Source organism: Pogoniulus pusillus, chromosome 10, assembly GCF_015220805.1.
Source record: "Pogoniulus pusillus isolate bPogPus1 chromosome 10, bPogPus1.pri, whole genome shotgun sequence".
Classification (NCBI taxonomy): Eukaryota; Metazoa; Chordata; class Aves; order Piciformes; family Lybiidae; genus Pogoniulus; species Pogoniulus pusillus.
The window spans coordinates 21,954,714-21,972,299 of NC_087273.1; the positions used below are offsets into that span (position 1 = coordinate 21,954,714).

The 17,586-nt window shown below is 36.7% G+C and overlaps 1 protein-coding gene across 1 annotated transcript in view; it reads right to left on the minus strand.

Moving 5' to 3' along the window:
• Nucleotides 1-17,586, minus strand: part of EPB41L4B (erythrocyte membrane protein band 4.1 like 4B) — a 230,574-nt gene that overhangs the window by 91,773 nt on the left and 121,215 nt on the right. Inside the window, 12 exon segments of the mRNA XM_064150024.1 lie at nucleotides 6,511-6,578; nucleotides 7,541-7,574; nucleotides 7,999-8,029; nucleotides 9,988-10,097; nucleotides 10,197-10,366; nucleotides 10,535-10,604; nucleotides 10,932-11,020; nucleotides 11,556-11,643; nucleotides 12,254-12,374; nucleotides 13,574-13,626; nucleotides 14,428-14,472; nucleotides 17,040-17,118. Coding sequence (XP_064006094.1) covers nucleotides 6,511-6,578; nucleotides 7,541-7,574; nucleotides 7,999-8,029; nucleotides 9,988-10,097; nucleotides 10,197-10,366; nucleotides 10,535-10,604; nucleotides 10,932-11,020; nucleotides 11,556-11,643; nucleotides 12,254-12,374; nucleotides 13,574-13,626; nucleotides 14,428-14,472; nucleotides 17,040-17,118 — 958 coding nt within the window.

The window sequence follows — 17,586 nt, forward strand, 5'->3', positions numbered from 1 at the left end:
CCAAAAGGGTTATCAAAAACTGGAACAATTTCCAGATGAATTTAAAAGCCATCTAGTTATGGTTCTCAAAAATATGATGTTGTACTGGCCCCAGTACACTTAGGTAATGGTTGGATTTTATGATCTTAGCTGTCTTTTCCAACCATGGTGATTCTGTGATTCCGTAAGTTACAGAAAAGGATGCAGGACTACAGAGTTATTACAGTGAAAAATAACCTCCCTGAAAATCCTAATAAACAGAGCAGACAGCCAGGCCTGAGCTCTGCTGGGGCAGAACTGGTTTCTATTTTTATTAAATTCAGAAGAAAGGCATGCAGAAAGACGATCAGAAGATACTCTCAGCCAAGATATATCAACCAATTCTCTAGCACATGGAAGAATACAACAGACTGCATGCTGGACTTCAGATCAGTGTAATTTCTCACATGTCTACTATTAAAAAACACTGGTGGAGCACCTGGGTAAAATGACTCTTTGTTCACCAATATGGTTAGATGGTCATAGGTCGCTTTATTTCCGTGATGCAGAGACTTATATGCATTCTTGCAAGAGGCGTGCTCCACCAAGATTGGTTACATATAGAGGGTACAGGGTTACATGTCAGGCATGGATAGGTCAATATACCATAACAATCTGAGGGTTAGCCTCTGGGGCTGGCTAAACTCTGCCCACCTGCAGCTGCCACTCCACCCCCTGCAGCTGCATGTGGGGGGTTGCTACCCAGAGCCTGGTATCAACTCCCAAGATGGATTCAAGGATGCTCCCAGCACGGGTTGCTCATGTTTATCATTTTGTGTCCTCTGCTAGCAAGAAATTCTCCAACAGTCTACCACTGTACTCACACCCTTGCCCCACTTCCCCCAGGCTGATGTGACAATAATATTTATCACCTGTGATCAGATTACAGAAGAGTATCTAAGTGCATGCTGGACTTTCAAAAATATTTCAAACTTGAACAACTTTAGAACAGAGTGCAAAGAATTCACACATACAGTTCCAAAGGTACCCCTGAGAACATGCTTCATTCAAATTCAAAAGGCGGTACCTCCTTCAGGCAGTTTGCGAGGGTTTTGTTTGTTTTTTGTTTGCTTGTTGTTTTTTATTTTCCCTGTATATTTAGAACATGAACAAGATGTCTTGTTCCATGTACCTACACTGTTCTCCCCAAGTAATATGGTTTTCACCTGCAGTGTTTTGTGATGCTTCAACCAAAATCATATTTCTAACATCATGAGGTTTCTATCAGTTAGTCACTGGTTAAAAACAGTATCTTGTAAGTAATGAGCACGTTACTTTTAGGAAAAGTAAAATAATTGTGCTTTTAAATGTAAAGCAGCTTCTTTTTGGGACTACCCTGTTCAGATGGATACTATCCACATCCATCTTTGTTCAAGTGACATAAGCTGCACAGGTCAGTCACAGCTATGCTAAGGGTCACAAGAAACAGGCAGAAATGCTCCCTCTTCCCAACAACATCACAACCATTTGCTACAAGAAGCCAACTAAGACTAGAGGGAGGAATGACAGAGAAATTGGAAAAAATAATCTGTTTTTACACCTCTGATCAGTCTATGTATTTGTTGGTACACATTTCTGCAGACAGCAAGGAGGACATGAAACGGAAAAGTGAAAGGGTATTATAGAATGCATGAGCTCCTTCTCCAGAGAAGCAGAATGACAAGTGCTTCCCTCCAGGTGAGAGACACAAACTGCAGAACATACAAGTCCCCCGAGCTGTTCTTCACCTGTGCGCAGACCTTCTGCGTAAGGTATTTTAACACTTAAGGACTGCTTAGACATTGTGTTGTCTTCTGATCTGTCAGGGAGATCCCTTGTTCAGTGCACCTTTAGCAGATGACAACACATAATAAGGAACACTGATAACAAACCATGCAGAAGATTTTATGACAAGAATGATACAGCACTCTGTATGTGAATCATGAAGCAACAATGCTACACTGAGTATTTAAAAAAATCGTCCTCCAGAGGGCATTCAAAGCAGCAGCTGGACTAGGTTCTTGTTCCATTAACTCCAACAAAGTTTCTTCTTCTTCTTTTTCCAAATAAAATGCTGCTGAAACAGAGGACTAGCCTGATAAAACTGAACATCCACTTTAAGCCTATTCAGGTATTTTCATGTCTCAGTGCACAACTGCTTTATTGCTTTCCCTCCCTCTACAGACTGCACTGAAAAACATTCATCCAGAACAGCATTAGTGATACCAGGGCAAAACAGGTTCAAGCAAGTGTGTCCCCCAAATCTTTAAAAAATAAACAAAAATGCAGCATAATGAGAACTAGAAGACTGATTTTTTTTATTTCTACTTAGCACATACAGAAAAGATAAAAACAAATATTAAAAGTATTTGTAAACAAATATATTTCACAAAAGTTACATACTATCAAATTTGCTCTGAAAAAAAATCATAGTTATAGCCATTTATAAATGTGTATTTCTCAAAATCAAGTTAAAAATGACTGCATTTAAAAAATATCCCAAATGAAGATTCGTTCATTCTAAGAACATGCCACAAATGTAAGGCCTAATTAAAACAAATGCATGAGCAAAGATGGCACTATGATTTCCAGTTTAAAGAAAAAGCCCCTAAAACCGAACAAAAACCTTGAACCGAATAAAAACAAAAGGAACTCCAAATTAGCAAGTGATTAAAATATCAGCCAAGCTTACTTAAAGACCTGAGTTTGTAAAACACACATTCAGCTTTACAAAAGTCTATCTCTAGAGAAATAAAGCTATTTCACTGCACCATCATCATCTCGTAGCATACCAATTATGAGCTGTGTTTTTGAATCCGCTCATGTAAAAGTCACCACAGTAGGTAGTTTTACGTGATTGTATAGTTCACTTCCAAAATCACATTAAAAATAGGAGGACAGAAGCACCCTTTTAGCAAGGATTATTTTTTTTTTACATTCTTGCCTTAATAGCAGCAGGTATGGTTTTGGAGAATGCTATAAATATAATTAGTAAGTAGAAAGCAAAACAAAACAAAACAAATACACATACTGCATGAAGTTTAATATAGTATTCTTTCCCTATACTTGTTTTCACAAGCACCTCTGTTTTTGCTGCAGAACACAAAAATTAAAAACAAATGACAAACAAATCTATGACTACTTCAGTAGGCCCCCTTTGTTGGTGATCCACAAGTTGACTGTGTGAATTTTGTCTTTCTCTCCCTCCAGCGTCCTATTTGCATGTTAACTAAAAAGTTTTTCAAACTTCATCTATTAATTTGGATCAAAAGAAACAAAATAATATAAATAAGGTGCAAATGGCTGATATTCAACAGTAGACAGAGGGCCACAGATTCAGAGCTATGGCACAATCTAAATCTCCAAAAATAGGTCTGGTTTTGGGGCACTGAAAATTCTTACAAGATTTCACAAAAGGCTTTTCAAGATCTATTACAAAGACACAGAAAAATCCTTCTCAAGAGAATGCCCATGAACACTAAACCAAGGATGAGTGTACATACAAAGACACACACTTTATACACAATTCACTTTGAACAGACTGCAGTCAGACAAGGACCATGGAATGCAATGATCATCTAAGATGGCAGGTAAAATGAAGATGGTTGCTTTTCAAAGAGTTGTCTCGAGTTTATCTTGGTATATCATGCTCTGGACTCCTCCTAAATTCTTCTGGTTTTGCTCCTGAATATATTGTAAGTTGCTGTTCACTCCACTTGTAAGGGGTTTCCAGTATGGCCTGTCATCATGATAAGGTGGCCTGTACCATTTGCAGTTATTGATCAGTAAAAGATGGAAATAAAGTTACGAGTGCTACACAGTACCATGAGTTCATCCAGCAAGTGCTAGGCATGCATAGGGTGCATTAAGCAGCTACTGGTAGAAGAAGGAAATGGTGACAGATTTAGAGGTTTGACACAGAATGCACTGAAGCAAATGGAAATCAATTATAGCTGATCTCAAAGGGCTTTGAATCAGAGGTCAATCATTAAAAACCCTCTCCGCTTTCAAGCATTGCAGGCAAGTGCTGTGTATCAGTGCCCCTGATGGCAGGGATAGAGAAGGCAGCTACAGGAAACCTAAATGCATACAACTAATGAGTAAAACAAACCATACCATGCAAAAAGTTGAGTTCATGAGAATATACCCTTAAGGGCTAAAAAAAAAATTAAGGTAGGTAACTCTAAGAATGAAAATCATTCATCACTGGTGTGGTTAATTACACTGAAGCAATCTATAATTTACATAGACACATTTTGTTAAGATGAACACGTAGCGTCTATATCTAGTGCAGGTATTTCTGTGACTATATAGTGAAACTTGCTAAGTATTATGAGGAAAAATATATTTTACTAATTGGTTCGTTACTTATTGCTGCTTAGAGATATGAACCTCAATCACTCTTACAGTATGTCCTGAATCATGGGTGGGAAGGTAGGAAAGGGGGATAAATAAAAACCTTGAACATCTGTAGGAAATCACAGTATTTAGGATTCTCATATCACCAAAATGAAGTTACATTCTTTATGTTGGTAATTTTTTTTATATACTAGTGAAAATACAGGCAGGTTAAGACTTTACCTTCCTTTGGAGTTATTCTGAAGTTATATAATGACAACTGTTACTTGGAATTAATTTTGTAAGAATACTGAAAACTAACTACAAACAACTTCACTGAAAGGATTTTACCGAGACAATTCCACATACTATTTCACAAATTATTCAATACAAAACACATATAACATGTATTTATTGCATACATAATTTAATTTCAGCCCTTGTTTCATTATGGAAATGTATGAGCAATAGGAAGAATTTATTGCATCTGTGATTTGATCATAGCTGTCTGGATTAAGCTTTCTCATATCAAACTCTAAAAGATGTTAAATATCAGCCCTTCCACTCTGACTCAAAATTAAAATAACTTAAAAGTTTCCACTTGAACTACATATTTAAAAGTGACTACCTAACTGGGACAAAAATTCTGATCACCTTTTTTTACTAAGGTTGCACAACTGAGCTTTTAATTATGTTTTTTAGCCTCACTGCCTTACCTATAAAAAACCAACACACTTCATATTCCACTGACCTTAATCTTTGCCCAGGCAGTGAAAGGATTGCCTGCACACATTATATTACTGTGTTTATTTCTAATATCACTCTGCTCCAGGGTGAACTATTTGATTTCAAATGTTACAGACTAGCATCATAAACAAATGAATCTTTACAAAAATTTCAGCAACCCCCCAAATTGTTTATAAAATCATTAACCTCTCTTTAAAATTGCTCTTTCATGTTGTATCATACATTTTTAACTGCACACAATGAAAAGGACAAGTAAGCCCTAAATCCAGGAAGAATCTTGAATATCAAGTACAGGGAAAGTTAATTACCTAACTTAAAAGTCTATTTCTAGGATAAATTTAGTGTCTGCTTTACCGCTGTATGCTAGGAATTTTGAGATGACAATGAGTATGCCTGCTTCTCTGACTAGTAAATATTTCTAATAACATACTTGCCTTTATTTTGCATTCCTAGACTTAAAACTTGGACCAAATTATCTTTCATCCATTTAAAAATTAGACTCATCTCCAGAGGCTACCTACACTGAGAACAAAATCTATGTATCCTGACATGAAAATATAGAGATAAAAACTTGAGATGAACAATGATTAGGGTATAGGCATTTTTCAGTCAAGACAGCAAGCATTTGTCTAAAAATCTAATTAATCTAAAAAGGTTATTTTTTATCAGGACAAAATGGCATCTGATTTTTATGACATGTGCATGAACAGACACACATCTACCAGCAGGTACATGCCTCTACTGTGTGTTCCACCAAGCTGGCTCTCATTTGGACTGAATTTGTTCCAAAATTTCTTTTCACTGAATTTGTCTCATTACTAGTTACAACATAAAAAAGAAGATAGTAGTATAGCACTTACAGGAATATTTTTATGAAACAGTTCTCAAAACCTCAATGTTATAATTTCACTAACAGTAATTATCTGTAAAGTTCCTCATACATTGTTTCATGTACATTTTATTTTTCCATATACCTTTCTAAAAAAGATTTTATAATTGCTGCAATGTAAGAATCTGATCATTCATAACTTAAATTTATTCTAAAAGGAGTTTCTTCTGTATTAAAAATTCAATACTGATCAAATTGCCATTATTTTTATAGAAGCCACTGATTATCTTTTCCACCCAACTTATTTCCTATAGAAATACACTGCATTTGTATTTCAAATTCTGAATTAAAAACTATTTTCCAAGTTGATTTATGAAGGACATTATGACGTTCCAGACATTATGACATTCAAAAGCAAAATTTAAATAGAAATTATTTAACACTGCCTCTAAATCATGTGCTTGTATGTGATTTAGACACACAAACTTAAATGTTTAGGCTTCATATGCAGAAAATTAACTAACACCTCCACCAAATCCTCATGCCAACAGATTAAGAAAGAAGTATTGGTCTTTTTCCAAAAAGTGAAGACTGCTTACCTCACATTCACAGGTGTATGTGTATGCCAGTGTGGCTGAGCAGGATGTATATTAGAATGATACTGTGGCTGCAAGTGAAAACATTGAACTTGGTTAATGAAATCATAGCAAAACTCTCTAAAAATGTTTTATTTTTCTGGGGCCATGAGGAACATGGTTCCCGCCACTGTTTCAGACCTTATCCCATGCCACTGAGCATACACATGAGACCTCTTGGCCATGAACTTGCTTTTTAGGACTATACTCATGCAAAAAAACAAAGAAAATTGCTATTTCTGGCACATACAGTGTTTCTCACAGAAAACATAACAAAAGATGTCAGATGGAGAATGAGAAGGGTATTATAATTGCAGTCTTCAGAAGGCCACCTATCTTGGTGACATGTCTCTCTCATATACATTGGACCTTGAAGAAAAATAGTGAAAGAAAATCACTAGTGAGGCTTTTAATAAAAACAAGTGTTAAGACTAAGTGCTCATGCACACTGTTTGGACGAAGGCACAGTTTGCTTTCCCAGCAACACTGACTGCTAGTATCACAGGTGAAAAATAGCTAAGATTTTTCCCTGAAGTGTATAAAGGAGCTTGTTTAAGAAAGAAGAACCAACAAACAAACGTTTGACCAGCAATTAGCTCCTTAAATGTCATGATGACGGAGACAATTGAAACTTTGAACATGTTGTCTAGAATCACCCATCGTGAGAGGCTGCTCTAGACAAAAGCTTGTTCACAGAGCAGTCTCCGGGGGTCCAATTCACAGTACCGAAGACTTTCACCTATTATTTCAGAGAAAGAGAAGGAAAAAGGGAGGCAAACAGTGTATTCAGCTTGCAGAGCATCCAAGAACATAGAGGAACACAGTCCAGCTTCCCTTTAACTCCCAATGTGATACTGTTTATTTCTGAAAAACCTCAGAGAGTTTCAATCTAGAGTAAGAAAAAGGGAGCAAAGTAGCTGTGCTAATTAGAGACAGCAAAAATATTTACCACTAAATATGCCAATATTCTCCTTAACAACTTTTACGCTCTTACCTGGTAGTTATGGACTTCGGGTGTATTTTTAGCACTAAAGAAGAAAAAAATGTAGACATATTGATTACTGAAAAGTTATGTCAATATTTCCTATACTTCAGGGTTTTATTCTTCAGTAACTGCACAGAACTGCAAGAAAGAGTGGTGTCAAATTTTTTCCTTCATTTTACATTTATGAAACAGGAACAAATAATACTAGATGAGTTAGCATGATAGCGAGCAGAAAATAAATGTTTTCCTTTAGTCTGATCTCAAACACAACAAGAAAAAAAGAAATGTAAAAAAATGGAAGAACTCAGGGGTCATAGGGCAGTCTCCATGAAGACTCTGGTACTGCAGCAGACATCCCAAAGTAATTAATCCCACATCAGAGAATTTATTTCACCAAATGGTCTTCAGAATTCTTTTTGCCCGACAACAGAAACTGAGAGGTAGAGAAAATTGGGACAGTTACTTACCACAGTTGTACAGCTTTCACAGGATTGTTTGCTTAAAAAGAAAACAAAAAACCTTAGGATAGGTGAAAAAACCCTCACGACTTGTGAAATTCCAGTAATTTTTGCATCTATTTTCACTGGGATATGACACAACAGCTTAAGATAATCCTCAGAAACATACTTGCACAAAGACAGAACAATTGCAAGTGCAGGTCTATGCTTCCTGTGTGCGTACATAAAGTATGAGGCAGGGAAAAACTCCAAGACTCAAAGTCCATCAAAGATGACAGCAAAAACAAATATTCTTTATAAATGGCACAAAAGACGGACTTTCAGCTGAGTAAGTTCTGCACAAACAGAACACTACTTTTCTCATCTTGCTGTAGATACCATGTCAATACCATTGAGCCCTCTGGAATTAAGAAGCTATCCCTTGCAAAAAATTTGCATCTTACAGAAACCAGAGTACTCCTGAAGCTGCCAATGGCCTGTGTCATTTTATACTGAACAACGGTGGACTAAAAACTCATAAACAAGGAATACAGGGAGGCACTGAGGAATCTTGAGCAACAAGGTCTTGGCTTATGCTTTGGACGGGCTGGAAAGAACAGTGAACAAGGCAGTTAAGTTATTTAGATGTATCACTTCTTCTTTACAACAGCATTATTTTTCATGAGCACTGAAAAACTGCTGAGTGAGTCAGCTGAAATGAAGTCTCTGCTGAATGTACAATGTGGATAACAAATGTAATGAGACATTGTAGAGTCTCAAAGAGATTGAGCTAGGAGAGATTCCAGCACTTGAGAACTGCCACTAGGTACCAAGAGATGTGTGAAACATAATAATCTAAAGGGAGTTATCAGATTAAATAAACATGCTGTTGAACCCTTTGGAGACAGATCATCTGGGTATCACAGAAGTTCTGTCTGTCTGCTATGCACAGAAAACTAAACTGAGAACAAGCAACACTTTTTTTCTCTCCCATCTCATAGACCTAAGTATGGAAGCATTGAGACACAAGGTATAAACCTGCGGGTCTGACAAATCCTGTTATTTTAGAAACAGAATAATCCATTCTTCTACGTACAAAATCATCTGTACTTACCATTTAATTGACTCTCATATATTGCATTTACTATATTTAACAAATGATAAAAATTAAAAAATTATATGTACTGTGGAAGGAGGTGGTGAGTTTAAAGCATCTAAAAAGCTTTTCCCCCTATTGTACTTGAAAGATGGAAGTGTCTCATAATGCCACAAAGACTTTTCATGGAACTGATTGAGGTTTATATCCCAGGAATGCAAAAACATCCTAAGGGAATGTCAGCATACCCTGCTGCATAAAGCAACTATATGTCCATCCTCAAAGCGTATATAAATTTAAAAGTGGTTTTCTTGTCATGTTTGTTTCCAAAGTTTTTCTACATGGAATAAAAATCTCAGCTTAAACTCTGAAGGACAAATAATAAAACCACAAAGGAAATCAATTCCTTGTCATTCCATTCAAATGCAACACATTTCAACTCTCAGAGAAAGTCAGTTAAGGTCAGAGTCCAGATAGGTAACATGCCATTGCAGTCAGGAAAGCAGTAACAACTGCATAATGAGACTGCTCAGTGACTATCCTGCCAGATAAGCAAGTCAGCAAGGCTTTTGTACACTGCCCCACTCTACAGAACAAATGCACTTCTTCATAGGAAATGTTCCATACTTTCCCATATTTAGTTTGATGCAATTTTTCTTTCCTCTTCAACAGGACAACAGAAGAAATAGTAATAATCTCCTTCTTCACAGATACAAGATAGACAAATTAAGTGCAGACAGAAATTAAAAACAGCAGATGCAAAAATCAGACTCTGACTTCAGAGAAAAAACCCACATGCTTATTTTCAGGTGGCATGGTATATTTTTATTTTTATGCTGTGGTACCGATTTTATGCTTTATGTTACTTTAATGACTTAGGCTACCTGCATGATTGGTTCAGTGAACACATGTACAAAACTTACCCTTGAAAGTTGAATGTCTTCGAGAAGGGTATCGCCTGCTGGGCCTTCTTTCAAATGTACTAGTTCTTCGTAATCGTGTCCCGTGTGTTGCTTGATACTCTGTTCGCCCACTTAAAACACAAAAATGAAATTAATTACTGCCTTCTGCAGGATGTGGTACCTGCTCCTTTGTATGAACACAAATACATTGCCGTTACTTTGCTAAATACCTGAATCTGAAGCGTGATCCCAGCCTTATGAAGTCAGATCGACTAGATTTACTATTTGCGGGGGCTCGCAATCTGAAGAAAGCATGGTGCTCCACCGCACACTTCCATAAATGTTTGCACGTTTTGGCACTGTCTAATCGGAAAACAAACGTGTGCTCTTGCTCTCTGCCCTAAATGCAGAAATAAAAGCTTTGGAAGTTGGCGTGCATGATGTTGTTGTCCTTGGTATGAGAATTACAGCCTGGGCCAACAGTGTGATGAGGCTTCCCTGTGTTACTAGCAGCTTGAGCACACACCACACTTTGTTGGATCAGGCTGAAATAACGGGAGAAAGTTACCTGGTCATCATCTTCTACAACCACAAGTGTTAGTTTGCTCTTTTTAAAGTCCATTTTTGTGATTTTAGGCCTAAACACAAGAAGCAAAAATAAAATTAATGAAAAAACAGTATTTTGTAATCTAGGATGCTCCCCCAAAATATATGGGGGATTTTCAATCCTCAAACACTTCTAGAATTGTGCAACTTCCTCAAAGTGTGACTATTTTTCAACTAATGTTTTGTATTTGAGACTGATACTTCTAACCAGGTTAATTTACCTTCAGATTTCTTTATATTCTAACCTTGTAGATTCAGTCTACATTATGAAAGATAGTCAAGATCTCATTGTGTAAAGGAGAAAGATTTTAGCTTTTCAGCATTTTAAAACAAAGGAATATAACACAAAACCAAATTACCAAAAGAATAAGCCTATTTTGTTGGCTCCTTCAAAGATCAAGATGCCTGTTGGTGTCAGTCCAAGAGCATATTCACAGCCATCTCTTCCCTGCAAGCAAGCACAAAATCAGTGACCGGTATGTCCTTAGTAGTGCAAATTGCACTAATATGTCAAAATCCACAGGCTTTAAACTAAGTAAGTTTCACATTTTTTTCCTTTTTTTTTTTAACTTTATGTATCAGGAGAATATGTTTTGAAACAGGAAGCTGCAGGGTATGTGAGGAGGCTATGTGCTGCCCCAGATGACTGATGCCTGTGGAAACAGCTCTGCACCAACACTGCAGCCAGAGGAGTGCTCTTAAGCACAGGTGAGCCCACACTTTGGCCCACCTCTGTTTAAGAGCAAACAGGAGCTGCCAGATGAAGGAGACACAAAAGCAAAAACTTGAGGGATATGGGAAAATACATGTGGAAAGTCACAATGTGGAGCACATGGCTGGAGATGCACTCTTGGGAGGAAGCTTGCAAAAGATTCTGAGGTATCATGGTTCACAAGGCAATCCACACCACAACAAGGACACCCCGAGGGCACTAACCCACATCAAGGCAGGAACCACACATTAATAAAATAAATGGATCTTACCTTAACTACATGCATATCCACACCGTACATTTCTAGCCATTTAGCTTTGTTCAAGTAGCACAATTCAGCCTGTGCTGGGCTCTTTCCCCTGAGAATATAAAACTTAGTTATGATTTATGGCATGATGTTTTTGTCCATCTTAAAAGTTGTTACAGTTCATTCCCCTAACCCTTGTGTTTGGTCCTTCAAGCTTAGTAGTATCTAATTGTACTTAAAGTTTAGCTTATGTTTTTACCCTCTTTCCTTCAAATGAAAATGAATCAGAGGGATAAAAACCTAAAACGATCTAAAATTACCAATAAGAATGAAAGTTCAGGTAAGATAGCATCACTAGAAGTCTACCATATTTGTTAACAAAAAACAACAAAAAGAGTTTGCTACCACCCTGAACACAAACCTTTATGTGGGCATGTGCAAAAGAAAGAGAGAAACTGCAAAAAGTTATGACTACTCAAACTGTTATGAAATGATCTAAAGAAAAACAACAGAACAGTAAACTCACTCCACCAACCTTTCCTAAATTGCTACTTGCCATTTCTAGGAAAGGGGAAGGCTCAAAATATATTTACAATACTTCTCAACTGACAAGCACAATAACCGTTTCACGTCTGCTGAAGGGGTTCTTGTGGACCTATTTGATTTTGAAAGAGAAGAAAACCTGATGCTAGAGACTCTACTGCCACATAGGAGTATCCTACCTGCACTCTTTCCATTTCTGAAAAATGTCAAATTCCATTGCTTCAGTTTGGTTTGGTGAAAACCTGAATTCAGACACGAGTTCTGGTGTGTGCTCTGGGAGCTCACATTCTCCAAGTTCAGCTGCAATCAATGAATTGAAAAGTTAAAATTAGAAACATTTTTTCCCATAATCTCTGCAAAGATAATGACAGCTTCTAAGTATTTTGTAGAAGAATGCACTTTTGCCATAACTCTAAGTCAACTATTCTCCCCCTCCTAGAAACTAAAAACATATTTTACAGCAAAACTCAAAGGCATTTGCAGGAGCAGTGTAGGGTTATGACACACAATTCTGATATTCAAGAATGCTGGAAATAAATCAGCCTAACTAAAGCCACTTTTCTACATTTTAAAGCATTTAAAGAAAACAAAGCTTCTATTAAAAAAACCCAACCCACTAATGTTTCAGAAGAGATTACTTATAATAGAATTAAGGTCAGATGGAGAATCCTGGTGAGAGTAGAAATAACAAAGAACCAGGCAGTTCATTTTATCTATGTGCATGTAAATTACAAATGGCCTCTGCTAAAGGCCTTTTTTGGGGTTCTTGCTGTAAATCACCGGGGGCTGTCTGAAGATAAAAGGTACTGAACACAGCCTGAACTTCTGAACTTTTAGAACAGAATGCAGGCTCAACAGACTACTGAATATTAACTTCTCCACCCAGAGAAGTGAAGAACCTAATTTAAATGAACATACGATGTATGATGCAGGGGGTTACATGTAAAGGGGGTACATGTAGTAGGTGTATCGGGAAGACTGTAAACCCTGAGTACCTCAGCCAATGGGGAAAGGGGTAGGGAGAATAATGATCGGGAATTTAGGCTAAAAGGTAAGCTGTGCTTTCCAGCAATTTGAGAGGCGCCGCATGGATCTATCCAGCAGACTCTCCCTTTATTTGAATGAAGTTTTACAGGACTCCTCTGTCTCTGTTGTGAACAGAGATTGGACTAATTTTCCTTACAAACCCATCTGCCACAGCGTACGCCAGCACTGCACAGACAGCAAAGCTTCTCCCTCAGTATATAGCTATTTGAAGTTTTTCATCCTTGGTCAGCCCCGGGCTTCCACAAAACCTTTGTCTATCCATGCCTCTGTGGCTCTGCCACCTTTGGTAACTGTAGTTCAAAAGTAATGAACTGAGAGAAGACAGGAGTGATCTCTCTGAAATTCTTCTCCTAAGATAAAGGAATGTGATTTACATATTAACAATGAGAAAGAACTAGTTACAAAGAGTGAAAAGACACATTAAGACAAACATCTTTCAAAAGATTGCATACCTTGAAGACACAGAGCTGCCAGCTCAACAGCAGTTTCATATGGGCATTTCAGTCTTAACAAGAGAAAGAAAAATCAAGGTATAAAAAGCATGTATTTTTTGTCAGTGAATTCCTCTCACAATACAGCTAAACAGAAGTCTGACATGAGAAATGAAAACATTAACTTACACAAGCTATTAATGATTTGAAACATCCACAATTAATTTTTACTTGCATATGATTATTTCCTAATGGTACATTTTAATTAGAACTAAACACGTGTTATGCTCCACCGTAAAACAAACTTGAACAAACATCAGCAACAATAAATCAACTAAGAAACCATTTTTGCTTCGATATTGTATCTTGTTGAACATGTGTTTTTGAGGATTTTAAACTGTCTTGTATAAAAATAGAACAGGTGTGAATTTATTGGCCAGGGTGAGAATATAAACATTTTTTTTTTTCAGAGAGAAAGTACGGAGAGTAGTCTTTCATACAGATAGTACATTATGTATTTTAATCTACCATACTGAAAAATATGGCAAGACCAAATTAAATTTTCAAGTCACAGAAGTCAGAATACTCTTTGCTGTCTTCATGCATTTCCATTACCTGGTCAAACCAGCAAAGGCATTTACTCGTTATATTTGTGAATAATATAGTCATAATGCTCACAAAGTCATAGATTCCTGTATTCTAAAGGAAAGAAAAAACTAAAACAAATCCATGTGGAACTGTAATTCATATTTATAATCTGTGCATGAATATCATAAAGAATTAAGATCAAATAGTTTCAGTAAAAAATTAGACCATTAAGGGATTAGCTGTTATAAATATTTTAAATTACAGCTGCAAGAGTAGAAAGTACTTACTTCCCTGAAAGAATATCTTGTCGAAGTTGTAATACAAACAGGTACCTGACAAATAAAAATTCAGAAAGTCAAAAGTACTTCTAGCCCCAATGGGTGAGGTTTGCAAGGAAGAGTGGCTGAAGACAAGAAAGCATTAGGCACTACAGAGTTAACCCAGTAAATGCAGATGTAAACCTCTCCTAAAAATACAAAGGATACTAGAAAGACAAATTGTTTTTCATCACAGAGGATGTGTTGTAAAAATGGTGAAGGATGAATAGTTGGAATCAGACAGAAAAATGGAAAAGGAAGATTAAAAAGACTTCTCGTGATACACTCATGCAGAATCAGATTTATCCATGTTAGCTCTGTGACATATCTGATTCACTTACTTGGTTAACACTTGACTAGACAATCAAACTTGGGATTTTGTGTGCACAGATTAAGAGTACAAAAATGTATTTGCTGTTCTTTGTTTCTCTCCAATGATTCACAATATTATGAACTTTTCTATATTTGCAAAAAAAACCCTTCCTTCAATGTCAGCTTGCCTGTGCAACACCACCGCTCTGTTTGGGTTAGTATGGATTATTCTTGGTCTTCTTCTGCAAGTAGACTGACAAGTTTTGGCATATCTATTGCCAATGATCCAAATTGGCAAAATGCCTTAGAAAAATGTCTACAACACACGTGTACAGACATATACCTCTGTTATTTTTCTAATGAAACTAGTCAGGTTTCCTAAGAGTGTCAGAAGAAGTGCACTGGATTTCAACTTTTTTTTAATGGAAAAATCCAGGGTGGATGAAGGGTTTCAATACTTCTTTATTACTGTGCTTATTCTGAAATGTCACTTCAGCTTTACTACACTGGAACCCTCCAGAAAACAAGTCTCCACAAAGAGTATCAAACATGTCTCCAAACAGACCAGTTCATGGTTACTGTTGATGATGTTTTTCATTTTCCTCTTCCTCTCATTCCATTTCCACTTAGAATAATTTTCAGCAGTTAATTAAGTTAATCTTTATTTTTTACCCAACATGTTACATGGAAAATATGACCCATCTAGCATAATGATTCCTAAAACACCCTAAATAGTCAAAATTACTTCAACAACAAAAAAGAAAAATGCAACTGTTTCCTCAGTGTAAAATTACTTTCCAGCTAATTCTCATTTTCCTTCCAATGGTCTTATGTCTTGCTTATAATTAAAATTTTGTTCATGATACCAAAAATTTAGCTGACTGGAGTGTTTTTCTAACTAAAATAGTCTTCCTGAATGTCACCTTTCAGCAATAATTAGATCACAAAGCATCAAAGCTAAATACTTTCAGAGGAAATGTCTTGATCACAACAATGATCACACAGTTCAGAAACCCCCATCTTGTATGACCAAATGCTTCAGAGGATTAAGCACAATATCTTGTAATAGTCAGTAACAGAATAATATGACCACAGAGAAAATGTAATACTTGTCAGTCATGTATCCTGATGTATGGAGACTTATGTCAGTTTTCAGAAAATGTTATTTCTATGAATTTCACTGCATTTTCTTTTTTGGAGATGTCAAAAAATGATCCATGCTTTTTTTGATTCTCTGAGATCTAATACTCAATTACATAAGTAGCAGGGAGTTGTGTAGGAATATGCCTTTTAAATTGAATCAATGCTGCTGCACTAAATTGATAATGGCTATTAATGTCAGTATCATAAGGTGATGGAAATGGCTCTTTGATCTTGTCTCAGGCAGCCAAAAAAGTCTAAACCTATTCAACAGCAGACAGGAAAGGAAACAGTAAACACATGCCTACAGAAGTTGAATGTAAACACCACATGCATATGAACTATGACAGTCAACAATCTTTAACACCTTAAGTCGATTGCAGCAAACTGATTATTGCCAAGCAAATTAGAAGACAGAGAAAGTGCACTATGTTGAGAAACAGCAAATAAAATAAAAACACATAAAGACAGATGATTACTATAGAAGGAAACCACAAATTTGGCAGATACAAATCCTTTTCTTCTAGCTGTTCCTTTTCCAATTCTCAGAATACACTTTTGATTAAACCAGGATGCTAGGAATCCAATCAGGTATAGTCGTCATAGCCCAGAAAAAAACACCCTACCCAAAAACCTCCAGGCATTCCACAGTGACTACAAAAGGCAATCTTTATACCTTCGCGCCACAGAAAATTCACGAGGAAATGGAAGAGGTTCAGTCAAAAAAAGTTAATCAAGAACTCAAGCTGTCTGTCCCCACAATTCTGTGGTCTTTACACCATTATTAAATCACTCCCAAGTCTCAGAATAAGTGGGACACACTAGCATTTTAGTGGGAAAAGGTGAAAAATTCTTTCAGAGGTATGGCAGCTGTCTTTCAGCTGCAGCTCTCCTCACCTAATGCTTTCTTTCTCATTTAAAAGCATCAGAATACAGCATGTCCTACAGACTAAACACTTGGAGAGGCCGATGAATGGTTTGTGGAGCAAATAAAAAAAGATGATGTTTTTCTGACAGTAAGAAAACACCTGTGTCAGACAAAATGAACATCCTTAGTTAAAAAGCTCAATTCCCTAGCTTACAGTACCTGCATATACTTTAGATGTCTTATTCTCTCAGCCATCTCCTACCTGGTAAACTCCTCATGAAGGTTGTTTGGTTCTGATGAGTAGTACTTAATTCGAAAGTGCAACGTATATGGAGGTCCAACTGCATATATGAAAAAAAAAAGTTTACACTAGTTTCAGTTGTGCTAAGGCAGAACAACAGCCACCACCTCACAACCCAAGAAACTCAAAATGAAGTAAGGTTTTAAAATTCCTCAAAGAAACAAATAATTAATGTTTCAAAATTTAAACAGCATGCAATAATCACCACAAAAGATGATTACTATATTTTTAGACACTCTAATCAATAGATTAATCAAACAATAGTAATTCAGCAAACATTTCTGTTCAAAGATTTGTGCCTCACAGCAATTTCCACATATGCTACCTACTGGTAAGGGCATGGAAAAGATAGGGAGGGAGAGAGTAATGCTTCTTGTTGCCAGCACAGACAAAAGTAAAAAAAATCCTGCCCACCCAATAGACACAGTTTCAATTGACACAAGCAGATGAGAAAAGGTAAGAAAAACAAGGCGAAGAGTACTGGAGAGGATTCTGGAAGGAACCCATG